This window comes from Naegleria fowleri (assembly GCF_008403515.1).
Source record: "Naegleria fowleri strain ATCC 30894 chromosome Unknown tig6, whole genome shotgun sequence".
NCBI lineage: Eukaryota > Heterolobosea > Eutetramitea > Acrasida > Naegleriidae > Naegleria > Naegleria fowleri.
Genome location: NW_025407938.1, coordinates 403,590 through 416,213, shown reverse-complemented (window position 1 = coordinate 416,213; position 12,624 = coordinate 403,590). Strand labels below are relative to the sequence as shown.

The 12,624-nt window shown below is 36.2% G+C and overlaps 9 protein-coding genes across 9 annotated transcripts in view; 2 read left to right on the top strand and 7 right to left on the bottom strand.

Moving 5' to 3' along the window:
* The window catches only part of FDP41_010453 (uncharacterized protein), a gene marked incomplete at both ends in the record, with an annotated part of 600 nt that extends 48 nt beyond the window's left edge, over positions 1-552 (top strand). Inside the window, one exon of the mRNA XM_044700753.1 lies at positions 1-552. This exon is cut by the window's left edge and continues 48 nt beyond it. Coding sequence (XP_044568101.1) covers positions 1-552 — 552 coding nt within the window.
* Positions 553-1,442: 890 nt separating this feature from the next.
* Positions 1,443-2,036, bottom strand: FDP41_010452 (uncharacterized protein; the record flags this gene model as incomplete). Its single annotated transcript, XM_044700752.1, has 1 exon — positions 1,443-2,036. The coding sequence occupies one exon, from the start codon at positions 2,034-2,036 to the stop codon at positions 1,443-1,445; it is 594 nt and encodes a 197-aa protein (XP_044568100.1).
* Positions 2,037-2,064: 28 nt separating this feature from the next.
* FDP41_010451 (uncharacterized protein) lies at positions 2,065-2,337 on the bottom strand (the record flags this gene model as incomplete). The annotated part of the gene is made up of 1 exon (XM_044700751.1): positions 2,065-2,337. One exon carries the CDS (start codon positions 2,335-2,337, stop codon positions 2,065-2,067), a length of 273 nt encoding a protein of 90 aa, XP_044568099.1.
* A 98-nt stretch (positions 2,338-2,435) lies between these two features.
* Positions 2,436-3,653, bottom strand: FDP41_010450 (uncharacterized protein; the record flags this gene model as incomplete). Its single annotated transcript, XM_044700750.1, has 1 exon — positions 2,436-3,653. One exon carries the CDS (start codon positions 3,651-3,653, stop codon positions 2,436-2,438), a length of 1,218 nt encoding a protein of 405 aa, XP_044568098.1.
* Positions 3,654-3,964: 311 nt separating this feature from the next.
* Positions 3,965-5,131, bottom strand: FDP41_010449 (uncharacterized protein; the record flags this gene model as incomplete). The annotated part of the gene is made up of 1 exon (XM_044700748.1): positions 3,965-5,131. One exon carries the CDS (start codon positions 5,129-5,131, stop codon positions 3,965-3,967), a length of 1,167 nt encoding a protein of 388 aa, XP_044568097.1.
* A 576-nt stretch (positions 5,132-5,707) lies between these two features.
* Positions 5,708-6,043, bottom strand: FDP41_010448 (uncharacterized protein; the record flags this gene model as incomplete). Its single annotated transcript, XM_044700747.1, has 1 exon — positions 5,708-6,043. One exon carries the CDS (start codon positions 6,041-6,043, stop codon positions 5,708-5,710), a length of 336 nt encoding a protein of 111 aa, XP_044568096.1.
* A 395-nt stretch (positions 6,044-6,438) lies between these two features.
* Positions 6,439-7,485, bottom strand: FDP41_010447 (uncharacterized protein; the record flags this gene model as incomplete). Its single annotated transcript, XM_044700746.1, has 1 exon — positions 6,439-7,485. The coding sequence occupies one exon, from the start codon at positions 7,483-7,485 to the stop codon at positions 6,439-6,441; it is 1,047 nt and encodes a 348-aa protein (XP_044568095.1).
* A 701-nt stretch (positions 7,486-8,186) lies between these two features.
* On the top strand, positions 8,187-9,866 carry FDP41_010446 (uncharacterized protein; the record flags this gene model as incomplete). Its single annotated transcript, XM_044700745.1, has 4 exons — positions 8,187-8,307; positions 8,740-9,094; positions 9,171-9,350; positions 9,419-9,866. The coding sequence occupies 4 exons, from the start codon at positions 8,187-8,189 to the stop codon at positions 9,864-9,866; spliced, it is 1,104 nt and encodes a 367-aa protein (XP_044568094.1).
* A 180-nt stretch (positions 9,867-10,046) lies between these two features.
* Positions 10,047-12,530, bottom strand: FDP41_010445 (uncharacterized protein; the record flags this gene model as incomplete). Its single annotated transcript, XM_044700744.1, has 1 exon — positions 10,047-12,530. The coding sequence occupies one exon, from the start codon at positions 12,528-12,530 to the stop codon at positions 10,047-10,049; it is 2,484 nt and encodes an 827-aa protein (XP_044568093.1).
* Between the last annotated feature and the right edge of the window lie 94 nt (positions 12,531-12,624).

The following is a 12,624-nucleotide window of genomic DNA, read 5'->3' as shown; positions in this document are numbered from 1 at the left end:
AGAGAATTGTTCAAGGCACACTGCAAGCAAGAGTTGAGCTTGGAAAACTTTTTACTTTTGGATAAGATTACCGATTACAAAAAGTTGTGTGAACGAAGTTTTGAGATTCAAGTCTATCTCTATGACAATGATCAAACAACCTCAGATGCAACCTCAGAAGGAGGACTTAGTGTGGAACAACCTAAAAAGAAGAAGAAGGGATTCACTGAAAAAGATCTTATTAATATTGAAAAGAAGAAGTATGAAATTGCATTTGAGATTTATAGTGACTTTTTGGAAGTTAATGGAGAACACTCTGTCAATCTTAATAAGCAAATGATCGATCGTGTGAAGGAACATTTAGATTTCTTTGCCACTGGTCAAAATGAACATTTGGCTGACGGTATTTTCGATGGCGTCGAAAACGAAATTTGTATTCTCATGCTCGACACTCATGCTCGATTTGTGCAATCGGTTCAATTCCAAAAACAATTAAGAAAGGAAGCTCTGACTACATTCAAGATTACTACATTGAAAAAGAACAAGAATGCAACTAACAGCCAATCCAAGTAGACGTTTTTTGTAATCATTATTAAATATTATTTTAATTTTGTAATAGTTATAATTATTGCATAATAAGGTATAATAAGGTGAGGTTTTGTTTGAGTGCCATCAACGGTTTGATGATAAAATCTTTCACTACAACATAAACGTATACAGAGGTGGTATCGAGAAAAAAAAAATTAAATTTCCCGTCCAGCCAATTTTTTTCTCCTGGCTTTGAGAGATCTCGTTACCTGTCACTCCCACCTGTACGTTACTGGGGTTCTTATGTTGTAGTGTCCCTGTTCGTGATCGGAGGTGCTGTATGTGAAGAGGCCAATTTGTTGTTCTGATAAAAATTTTTAATTTTTTAACTGACATTTTCTTTTGGCGCCTGACAGCTTCTTTACCTCAATTTTACATAGCAAGACAGCCAGCGAAAGTGCACTCTCGGGCTTCGAGGACACGATTTATGTCCCTGCAAAAAAAAAAGTTTCTGTAGAGAGCTGGCTTAACGCTGGCAAAGAAAAATCTTGAAATTGAAGCTTCAAGTTCACTGTTCCACCAACAGACAGGAGTTGACGAACAAATCCATCCTGCAACCCGGAGGGATGATAGTCTTGCTATGGAGAAGAAAATCCATTATAATGGAACTGATCACTTCTTTCAACTTGGTTTGATCTAACATCATGGATTTCGAGAATTTACCATTTGATGAAATACCTTGTTCTAGTAATTGAGATTTCACAAACCCATACAAACAATTGCTGAGGGTTTTAAAATTTCTGCAAGCATAATATTTGGAAAGCTTTTCCTCTATTGACTGTGCAACTTTTTCACAGGTCATCTTCTCTATAAATTCAACTCGAGAAAGGAATGATACCGCGGCATTCCAATCTTGTTCGCAAAAACTCTTAAAATTAGTGGTAAATCGATAGATAATGTTTGCTTGAGTGGCTAGAGATAGTTGTGTAATAATTGAATAAAATGTCACAAATACAGTCAGAGTTAAAAGGTATTGGTTTCTTGTACAATTTTGCTTGTTCAAATATCAAGAGAGGTGTTGATAGAGAATCATCAGTGATGGAATTACGTTGTGGCTCACTTTTTCCAGAAAAGCGTTCAATATCCAAAACAGACTGAATCGGCAAAACAGCAATGTCCTCTCCAAACTCGAGCATCACGCACTTGTCACTATTCTCATCACGTAATGTGTCAAGCCAATAGTTTACAGTCAAATCCACTTGATACAAATAACCGTTCAAACTTGCAGTGGCATCTCTTTTGTCAAAAAAGAATTCTCTCCCAATGCTGTACAATACTGGTTTGTTTTCCACTCTTGAATATGACCCAATGATGTCAAGAAACTTTTTGGAATAGGTTTCCCAATTTCCACTCGCTGTAACTATTAAATCAAATTCAACCTTGTTGGTTGCAAAGAGTGGATTGTTCACAATCTTGGAAATTCTTTCGAGTGCATTCTTTTCGACGTGCCCTTTCGTTTTGTCTTGCATTATATGGTACAGATAGGTGGTAATCCTTTTAATTATTTGATGATGAAGAAGTTGTGGATTCAGAGGACTCATTCTCACTGATCAAATTCATTTGTACTCGCAACTCTAAAATTCCTTCGTCGTTGATTTTTGTAAATTTACGGTTGATCACTTCCGATAATTCAATTGCAATGACTCCAAATCGAGGTAAATAAATTTCCATAATTCTTTTTCGCTCTTGGTCTGATTTAAAGCTTAATTTCATGTCTGCTGCTTTTCCTTGAAAAATATATTGACAAGGAATCGTTAGCAAATTGGACATTTTTTGATGTGAGAATTCTGACCACGCGGAACAAAAAGTTGTTAGAGCAAGAAAAGTTGTCACGATTCCTAGGTTTATGAGTCTTGAATGCGGTAATATTACATTTCTCCTGAGGAGATGGCTCGCTTTAGTTGTGAGTATAAATTCTGTCGATCCTCTCCAATCACCTCTCTTAGATTCACTAGTGTTGTGGTAATGGATTGTTCTCCCATGTTTAACTTTCTAATGTTTGTGCTGAATGCTTTAAATTCTTCTGGTGTGAGCGCTTTTTTGACTTTCAAATATAATTCTTGAGCGCCACCGTCAGCAGTTTCGTCATTGAGGTTGTCCAGATCAATAGAAGTTTGTCGTCTTGACGAAGTGTCCAAATTTGTTTCAGCTTTTTCGGAATATACTCTTCGAGAAGGAGTAGAGATGATGCGTTCATTGTTACTTCTTGAAACATCTGTGGATTCAGAAGATTTCATTGAGTGTCCTCTTTTTGAGTACTGCACTCCAAACGACGAGTGAGGAGTTGGTGGTGCCACAAACGAAGAATTATTTTGATTGCTGTCATCACTTCCCTTAGTATTGGGGGAGAATTTCACATTCTTTTCTTTCGACAATGATGACGAATCTTTTAGGATGGAAGACCTCTTTCTTTGAGTGGACAGCGTCGCGCTTCTACTTCGGTAAGGTTGATCTCGCTGATAAGAATTTGAATGGATGACAATTGGAGAATCCGATCCATATCTACTTCTCTGTTGAGATGTTGTTAAGACAGGAACATACTCTTTTTGTTGATGTGGGGTTTCTAAAATACTGTCGCTGCTTAAACTTGAAAACTCTGTCGATCCGATCATGGCTGTTGAGGTTTTCCTTATTTCTGGAGAGGAGAATTTGTTGGACAGATTTGTTGCAATGCTTGATATCGACGAAGCATAAGAGGATGAACCAGTTACAATTGGTGCTTTTGGCTTTTCTTTTGTTGGACTCACCATATTCGTTATGGATGCTTTAAATTGTGTGAGATCCTCATACTCTTTCTTCAAGTCGTAGTACTTTCTGAGAGACGAGTTTTTCTGCTCTTCCAGTTCTTCAATTTTCTTTTCCAATTCCACGATTTTGTTATTTGATCCCTTAACTCGGTAGTCCAGAATGCTGTTTTGCTTTTCCAGCTCTTTACACTTCACTTTCCATTCCATCACTTCATCACGCAGCTCTTTTGTTTCATCAATGAAACTCTTTTTGAGCATTTGAATCAGGTCGTCAAATTGAAGCTTGTGCGAACCCGATCCCGAAGGTGAGCTGTTTGAGCTCTCCTTTTGATTACTCATCTTGTTGTTGATTAATTAATCAAATAACAATTTAATTTTTAAAACACAAAGGCTGAACCTGCAGGTCACAAAATAAATCACCGTTAAGGACCGCTCTTGGAGCCTTTGGAAACTCGTTCTTTTTTTTTAAATGAATTGTTTGTAAAAAAATTTGGCGGGTTTCATCAAATTTAAATGATCACATTTATGGATGTATTAATTATGATTAAACTCTTAGTATTTATTGTGAATTGCGCCATCTAAAACAATCTAGATATCGTCATTTTAAATTCTCAAAAAACAGATACAAAAGTTCTTCTCGTAAAAGCAATTTAGAGTTGTTGGGCACCACCTCTGAGTTTTTCTTCTCTGTATCTTCTGCAATCTCTCCAAACAATGATTATGAAAGGAATCAAAAAGACGAGAATACAAACAATGATTGCAATAGCAATAATGAGCATGGTAACCTCAGATTCAGAAGTAGGTGGTTGCAGAGTGGTGACAGTGAAAGAAAAGTCCAAAACATCAACTCCACTATCTGGAGCTCCGCTTTCATAGATCCAATTTGTACAGGTAGAATTTGAGAGCCAATGAACTGGACCGTTCAAGAAGAAATTGTGACCATTAGTACACAAATTGCATCCAGGATAATCAGAACCTTGAATCATTTGACATTCGGTGTGATTGGCAACAATGACAGAAAGTTGGTTATTGAAATAGAAGTTTCCTTTGAATGTTGCAATAAGTTTGTTCACGTTGCAGTCAACAACACCACTTTCCTTCAAATATGCAACTTGTGACATGGTAAACTTCTTATTATCACTATCAACTTTAAAGAAAACGTCTTCTCTCACTGAATTCTTTGAATCATAGACTCTCTTGTTGCTTGTGTACCACCAATTGTCAACCTTACCAGCACTGGCTCCACGGAAATCACAAATTGTTGCTGGATCGGAAGATGCCATAAATGAAACAGCCTTCTTATAAAAAGAAGAACTAAACCCGTTGAGAGAAACTCCATCACAATCTCCAATTGCAGTAAATAACAAATTGTGAGAAGCAAACAAATTGCTGAACTTGTTACAAATAGCAGCATTATCCATTCCGTAATTACTGTTCACCAAAACAGTACAAGCAAGAGATGAGATGGTCATGTTACCAGCCTCTTCATCAACAGAATATCCTCCGTGTAATTCCACACCAGCAATAGCCGATTGTCTTCCAAAAGCAGGTCCCGACTTTTCCATGACTTTAAATTGAATACCACCAACAAAGTTGTGAGAAACATCACTGTAGCCTTGAAGTTTCAAAAAGAGTTCAACTTGTAGATCTGGTTTACCCGTACGAAGAGTGGCGTGCCACCAAGAAGCATCATTACTAATACAAATAACTCCTGATTGAAGTGTTTCCGCAAAGGAATACGAGATCAATGTGGTAAAAGCAAGAAGGAGCAGAATGGCACAAGTCCATCCCTTCATATTTGTCTTCTGTTGGGACATTTGAAGGTTTTGTAATAAAAACTGTTGTGTGTTTCGGATATGGTATTTTGTTGAGCCATATGGAATAGTAATAAATGGTTATGTTCATGGTTGTTGTTGTTGTTGTTGTATAATCGTCGATGTATTATTGAAATTTTGGGTAATGATGAAAGACCCAGGTGAGGTGATTTCAGAAACAATCATGTGTTCCAAAAGAATATATATTCAAATGATCATCATCATCAATTATAATCATCATTAACAATAGGATGTATATCAGAAATTCGAACAAGTGGAATCCATACACGAAAGTGAGAGGATGGATGACGATGAGATGACGACGAGAGCAAGCACACTTTTCTGCTACAAACCTCTTCTCTTTTAAATTTCACACAAAAATTTTTTTTGATTTAAAAATTTATAAAATGGTGGCTTGCGACAAATAAGGGCATGAGTGATGCACACAAGACACACAACGAAGAAAAAATTACAAAGTTTGAATGAATCATTAAATTTTAATGAAATGATCAAAAGAACAATACGAGAAAGTCAATATAAAGTATCAATATTCAATTAATAAAAACGAAATGGTTACCATTAAGGAAGTGTGGTTGCAATGTGTTGTTCCTGAACGCCACCATAGACCACTGGTTTGGTGGTTCGAGAGACGACTGAACGTTCACTGTATCGTCGCATCATGTAGGCACTTGCTGCCATACCTCCCATCATACTCAACCAGACAAGGAACGTTCCACATGCAAAAACAATCATGGCAGCTCCATTGTTGTAAATGATGGCAGATTTTGTGGTGTTAGTGATGGTGATAATTCCAAAGATGAGAAGACACAACCAGGCAAGACAAGTGAGGATGGATCCACTCAGAAAGGCATAAAAGAATGCTTTGGATCTCGAAAGAGCGTCTTCTGGAATCATTATGTGTGGTTTTGAGTTGTTGGGTAATTTGCAATAGATAGGAAGAAGTGTTTGATCTAGGAAAATCAGTTAGGTTTTTCTTTGAAGATGACAATGTTAACATGTTTTAAGTGTTGCTTGTTTATTGCCCTTTTCAACAAATTCCACACTTAGAAAATGGCTAAATTTACGTTTGCTCTGTTAAGGAATTTAGAAGAATTTGAGAGAAAGATGATGAAAATGATCTTTGATATTTACTCGAACCTGAAAATTTCTTAACTGTTCAAAAATAAATTTACTTGCAAAGGGTTGAATATGTAAAAACAATGGTGACTGGCCATCACCATCTTTGAGAGAATTGGTCACACACAAATACGCTCATCATTTTCTTAGAATTCATAACTATACGATCGCGTTCACAATTGTTTCTTTTGCAACATGGAGGTTGAATTAGGTTGATTGTTGTTGTTATTATTGTTTCCGCCTCCACCTCGAATGTTAATTGGAACAAACTTCATGACAATGGCAAATATACATCCTCCCAAAATTGCCAATGCCACCAATAGACACATGACAGCACAACACTTATCTGTTTGAATTCTTCTCATGAAAGATGTCACTTCTCGTTGTGCTCGTTTAACATTACCTCCTAACGCATCCATTTCCTCATCAATTCTGTGCAACTGTTCACGTTGTTGTTTCAATAATTCTGCACTGTCTGTTGCAATTGCAATCGTCTCTTCGGCCTTCTTGTTTAATCGATCGATAATATCGAGACAATCCTTCTGTGTGGTAAATACCTCTGCAAAAAGCTCTCTCTCAATTTCATCGTGCTTTTGACGTTGCTCTTTTGTGAGATTTGCATTTCCTTTGTAAATATCAGTTTCATTGACCTTCACTTCAACCACGTCTTCTTCATCATTGTCCAACAATTGTTTTGTTTCCGAGTTGTTGTTATTCTTATTTCCACCAAAACCGAAAAATCCTTTTACTCCCTCTTTCGTCGACTCTTTGAATGATGTTTGAGTATTTGACGACGAAGATGATACAAAAGAGGAAGATGTATCCAATGAATTGTGGTTGGATTTGTTGTTGTTGTTGTTATTATTTGGTAGATTCTCAGTGAGACCTTTGGCTTTGGTTTCAATAAAACTTTTTGCTTGTTTAAACTGAGATCTCAATTTCGATAAAATTTCCTTGTGTTTCTTTTTTGTTTCATTCACAGCATTCTCAATGGTCGGATCATTCTTGGTTAAATTATTAATCTTGTTGTAGATTTTTTTAGCCTTTTCTAATTGCTCTTCAATACTTTGTGATTGAGTTTCGATTTGTATTTGAATAAAATTAGGATCGGATTGACTTGTGATGTTGAGTCTACGGAGCGTTGTGATGCTCTCTTCAATTCTTCCTTCAACACTCTCCAATTCGTTGGAGTAGATTTGAAGCTTGTCTTGACTGCTCATATTTTTTTTTAAAAGGTTTGATTTTTATGAGTGTCACTTGATTGATGTGAAAGGAGTGGCACCACTCAAAGAATGTGATGATTTTCTGGAGAGACAGAGCCCTGGTCATATTTCATGTATGGAATTCATGTAACATGATTCCAACGACAATAATTGTTTCTTGACATTTTAATTAACACCAAATCACTTGCCATACGTTCTTTGCATCCCAATATTCAAGAGATTCATGGTGCGGACATTTAGGAAATTGTTTAATGCATCCTTCACGAGTTTCCTAATTTCCTTTTGAATGACTATTCAGTGTTCTCACATCCTCGACCTGAGGCGACAAACTCCCGACAATGGTGACACAGTTGGAACAGCTTTTGAAAATTGGCAAGCGACATCGGACAAGCATCATCATCCTTCTCAAAAAAACACAAGTCGGTTGCACCCTCCCGTTTTGCCTTTATTTTCCTCAGAGAGAGAGAATAGCCTCTTTATCATCATTATTTCACCCCATTACCACCACCATTATCATCATCATTGGACTGAGCGAGCTCATCATCACTAGGCTTTGAGTTTTTGTTTAATATTCTCCGTGTACGATCAGTACTAGTATCATCATCATTTAGAGGAACTCGTTCATCCATCATCACTAACGGGCTCATCATCATCATTACTATCAATTATTAACAATAATATAACAACCTCGATATAATATGAGCATGTGTTTTAAAGAAGCAACACCAGAACAATCAACCAACCAACACATTAACAAACAGTTGGCTAAAGATCATGAGAAGCAAAAATCAGAAATTAAATTGTTGTTGTTAGGAGCAGGTAAGTGAAGGGACTATACTTTTGAATTTGGATTCAAATTTCCATACTGATGTTGTTGATGATGATATCAACAACATTGAAAACCAATATTTTTGGCCTTTCGTGATGGTGGATTCATTTGTGTGTACTACTGCGGTAATGATTCTTTTCCATTCCTTCAAATTTGCTGGGTTCTTGATGATGATCCTACAACATGGTGTTGATGATCGCAATTATATCGATATGACGGATGATTGAACATTTTCGACTCTCGAACGACAATATATTTCTCACACTTCATCATCGCTGCTGATTATTGGCGACACGAACACGCTTTGCCGTTACTCACTGTGTTGTTGTACACGACCAATGACCCTTTCTTTGAACTCAAATGTTGACACCTCAAAACATTCTTCTTATTCATGTTCTCTTCTCTCATTTCACACACAATAGGTGAGTCAGGGAAGTCAACCATCTTCAAGCAAATGAAAATTATTCACCACAAAGGCTACACTCCTGAAGAATGTCTCAGATTCAAAGATGTTATTTATGGCAACACATTGCAATCAATAAGAGTATTGATCGAAGCCATGTCATCTCTGAACCCACCTGTTCAATTCGCCAATTCTTCAAATATTGACCGTGCAGAAAAGTTCACACGAATTCCAGAACAACAAATTATTCTTAATGCAGGAAGTATAATCTCACCTGAAGTTGGAAAAGACATTAAAATGCTGTGGTCAGATGCTGGTATTCAACAGGTTTATAACAGACGAAGTGAGTTCCAATTGAATGACTCAGCAGCATAGTAAGTATTTCCAAATTATTGAATTAATTACTAATATGTGTTACCTTTCCATGTGACAACTTTTAATTTTCAACAGCTACTTGAACGATATCGAACGATTGACAAGCCCAAACTATCAACCAACACAGCAAGACGTCCTTCGCTCCAGAGTTAAAACAGTCGGTATTGTGGAGGCTGATTTCACAATCGATGGATACAAATTCAAGATGATTGACGTTGGTGGCCAACGTAACGAAAGAAGAAAGTGGATTCACGTGTAAGTACTTAATGTTGGACTTGATTTATGCTTACGAATGATTGTGACAATTTCATGAAATCATACAGCTTCGATGAAGTGACCTGTATCGTTTTCGTTACTGCTCTCAGCGAATATGATCAACAATTATTTGAGGACAAGGAAATGAACAGAATGGAAGAATCCTTGACCTTATTCTCCGAAATTTGTGCCTCTCGTTATTTCAAAACAACTCCAATTATTATATTTTTCAACAAGAATGACTTGTTTGAGGAAAAAATCAAAGTGAAAGATTTGAACATTTGCAACATCTTCAAAGAATATACAGGAGGCCGAGATGCCGAGAAAGCAAGACAATTCATCATTAATCAATTTATGAGTCGATCTGGTGCTGCCAAGAGCGCCACTTCCAAAAACGGAAGACAAGTGTATAGCCACGTCACCTGTGCCACTGATACAAATAACATGAAGAGAGTTCTCGATGATGTGAAAAATACTATCCTTATTGACCACATGAAGCAATTGAACATGATGTAATGTGTGTATAGTATACTCGTAGAGACTTTCAAACATTTAATCAAACTTCATTCCTCACTTTCATCTTTGCCCAACAGCAAGTGTAAAAACCTCCATCCACACTCCATGTATGTTATAATACACAATTAATTTATTTCAAACACAACAACAATAAATTTGAAACTCTTCGTACTATATATATTAAGCAATAGTACACTTGTTGTGTTGTTGCTTTTTGTTTTTCTCGTCCTTGATGGTAGCAATTTCCTTATTCTCTTGAATGGTGCAGTGCAACAAGACAGGCCAATTTTCCTCTTGATATTGAGGTGAGAGTGCATTACAGCCGAGATTCAAATCATTGATGTTCTGGATGACCAACTCTCTCAGCTTGGGAGCTTTCATCGAATGCAGAGAAGTAAATTCGAGCGTGTCAATGCCATAAATGTTGAAAATGACTAAATTGGGCAATTCAAGAGTGTCAGTGCCCAACTCGACCTTCATTTTCGAAGGCTTTCCAAACACAATCAACTCCTTAAGATTGGGAAATAAATTCAATCTCAACGTGATTTGTGTTATCTCGGTTAACCTCAATCTCTTCAAATTTGCAAAAACTTGTTTAGGGCTAAACATGTCATGCTTTGCTAAGGACAAAGAATGCAAGTCTGGAAATGTGTCAAAATCAACCAAAATATCGTAGTTTTTCGAAGTCCATATTCGCGACGAAAGCACATGCAGCTGTTTCAAGGAAGGTATTGCGTGGATTTTGCATTGATTGTTTTGTGTGATCGTTAAAGACTCTAACCCATAGGTAGGAGCAATATTCTCTACATGTGTGACTCTGTCCAAATATGATATTGGTTGTACAAGCATTGGTATAAGTGTGTCTAATAAATATTCTCGTGACGAAACAGAGTAAATTTTCGAAATTGCTTTTGTGACCGCTCCATTCATGGTGCTCGTGATGATTTGAATATTGTCAACCTTTCCAAAGGAAAGTAAATAGGATTTTAACCTTTCATCACTAGTGCGGTTTTCCTGTAGACCTACTTTAACAAGATTCACATTTAAAATTCCCTTATGGTGTGCAATGCGATCGCTTTGTTCAAATGATTCCTCAAGGTTTTGAACTCGATCAATGTTTAAACTACAGTCTTTCGATTCAACCATATTTCTTAAAATTAATTTTTCACATTCTTTCACTTGGACGTTAAATATTCCAGAAATGTGTTCCATTTTCAAATAAGAAAGAGAAATATCTTCTAATTGAATATCCACATTGTTGGTATGGCTGAGAGAAATTTTCTTCAATTCTCTGCATGAATTGTCAATGATTACTGATTCGCATGCTCCAGAAATTGTAATGTTTCTCAAATAATTTTGATTTCTAAACTCATACTTGTTTGAAGAAGGAGTAACACCATAATATGTTGAAATATAGGATGCAAAAAATGTCGAAAGAAATGGAAGAGAGGTCCAAAAATCACACTTGTTGCAAACAACATTACAAAACTGCAAATTTGTCACTCGTGGGAGTTTAACTTGAGATGTATCCGAGTTCGTTTCTAAACAACAATTGCTAAATGTGAGAAATTTCAATTTTCTTGCTGTGACTTGTTTGAATATTAATGTTGAAGCATTACTTTCATTGAGAAACCTAAAAGATGCTTCTTCCAAACTGGGAAAGTCTACTGATAGTTCAATACTATGAGAGTTGCTACCATACGAAGAAAAAGAAGGAAAAGACATGCTTAATATTCTCAAATTATCAAACTTGGTCAAAGTATCTTTCAAAAAGCTCGAAAAATTAAAAGTAGATGAACGTTCTGAAATTTTCAAAACATTGACTCTCTGCGAGACTGAAACAAGATTTTCCACATCCGCAATGGAAATTAAAGAAAGTATTTCAATGTTCTTAATTTTGCTATTACATGTCACAAGTTGAATAGTTTCCTTCTTTTTTCTTGCGTCATAAAGAGAAACACTCTCTAAATGTTCCAATTGAGGATGATTCAAAAAAAAGTTTAACGAGTCATAGTCTGAAACACTGATCTTTTTCAAATTTTTCCAGAATGGAATGTTCGACTTGTTATGTGTTGTTGGATATTTAAATAGAGTTTGTTCTGGATTAAATTTAGTGGTCAATTTGAGCTCTTCTACATTTGGAAATGCTCGAATGACATATCCTGTGAAATCCATCAACTCATCGTCTCGATTCCGTAATTTAGCATCCAATATTGTGGTCAACACTACTTTCTTTATCAAAGATGTGTCACACAAAGTCTCCAACGATTGATGCATTAATTTAAAAATTTTTTCATCTCGATCAGAAATAATTTTCACATCACCATCCTCCAATTCAGCTGTCAAACAATTCAAAATAGATTTCGATTGAAGAAAATCAGGAATCGGAATGGTAAGATGAGACCAAATCATTTCATTATGATAAATATTTTCATGGAGTGATGGATGAGTATGCATGAGTGAAAGGATTGGAATGACATCTTTAAGATGTGTCAAAGAAGAAACAGCAGAAGAAGAATTATTTTCAAAAGATGAATCTCCACTCGTCTTCTCATCATCACTACTGGTAATAGTTCCAAGAGTGGAATGATCGTAATAGCTGTAGCAACCCAACAAGAAGCTACAAATGACAGCCAAACAATCCCTCGTGAGATGTTGAATCATTTTTTTTTTGCAAGTTCCGAATGTTCACTTTTCATTTTGTCGAAATGGAGAATGAACTTGTTCCGAATGGAATACTTGAAAATGAACGAGCATC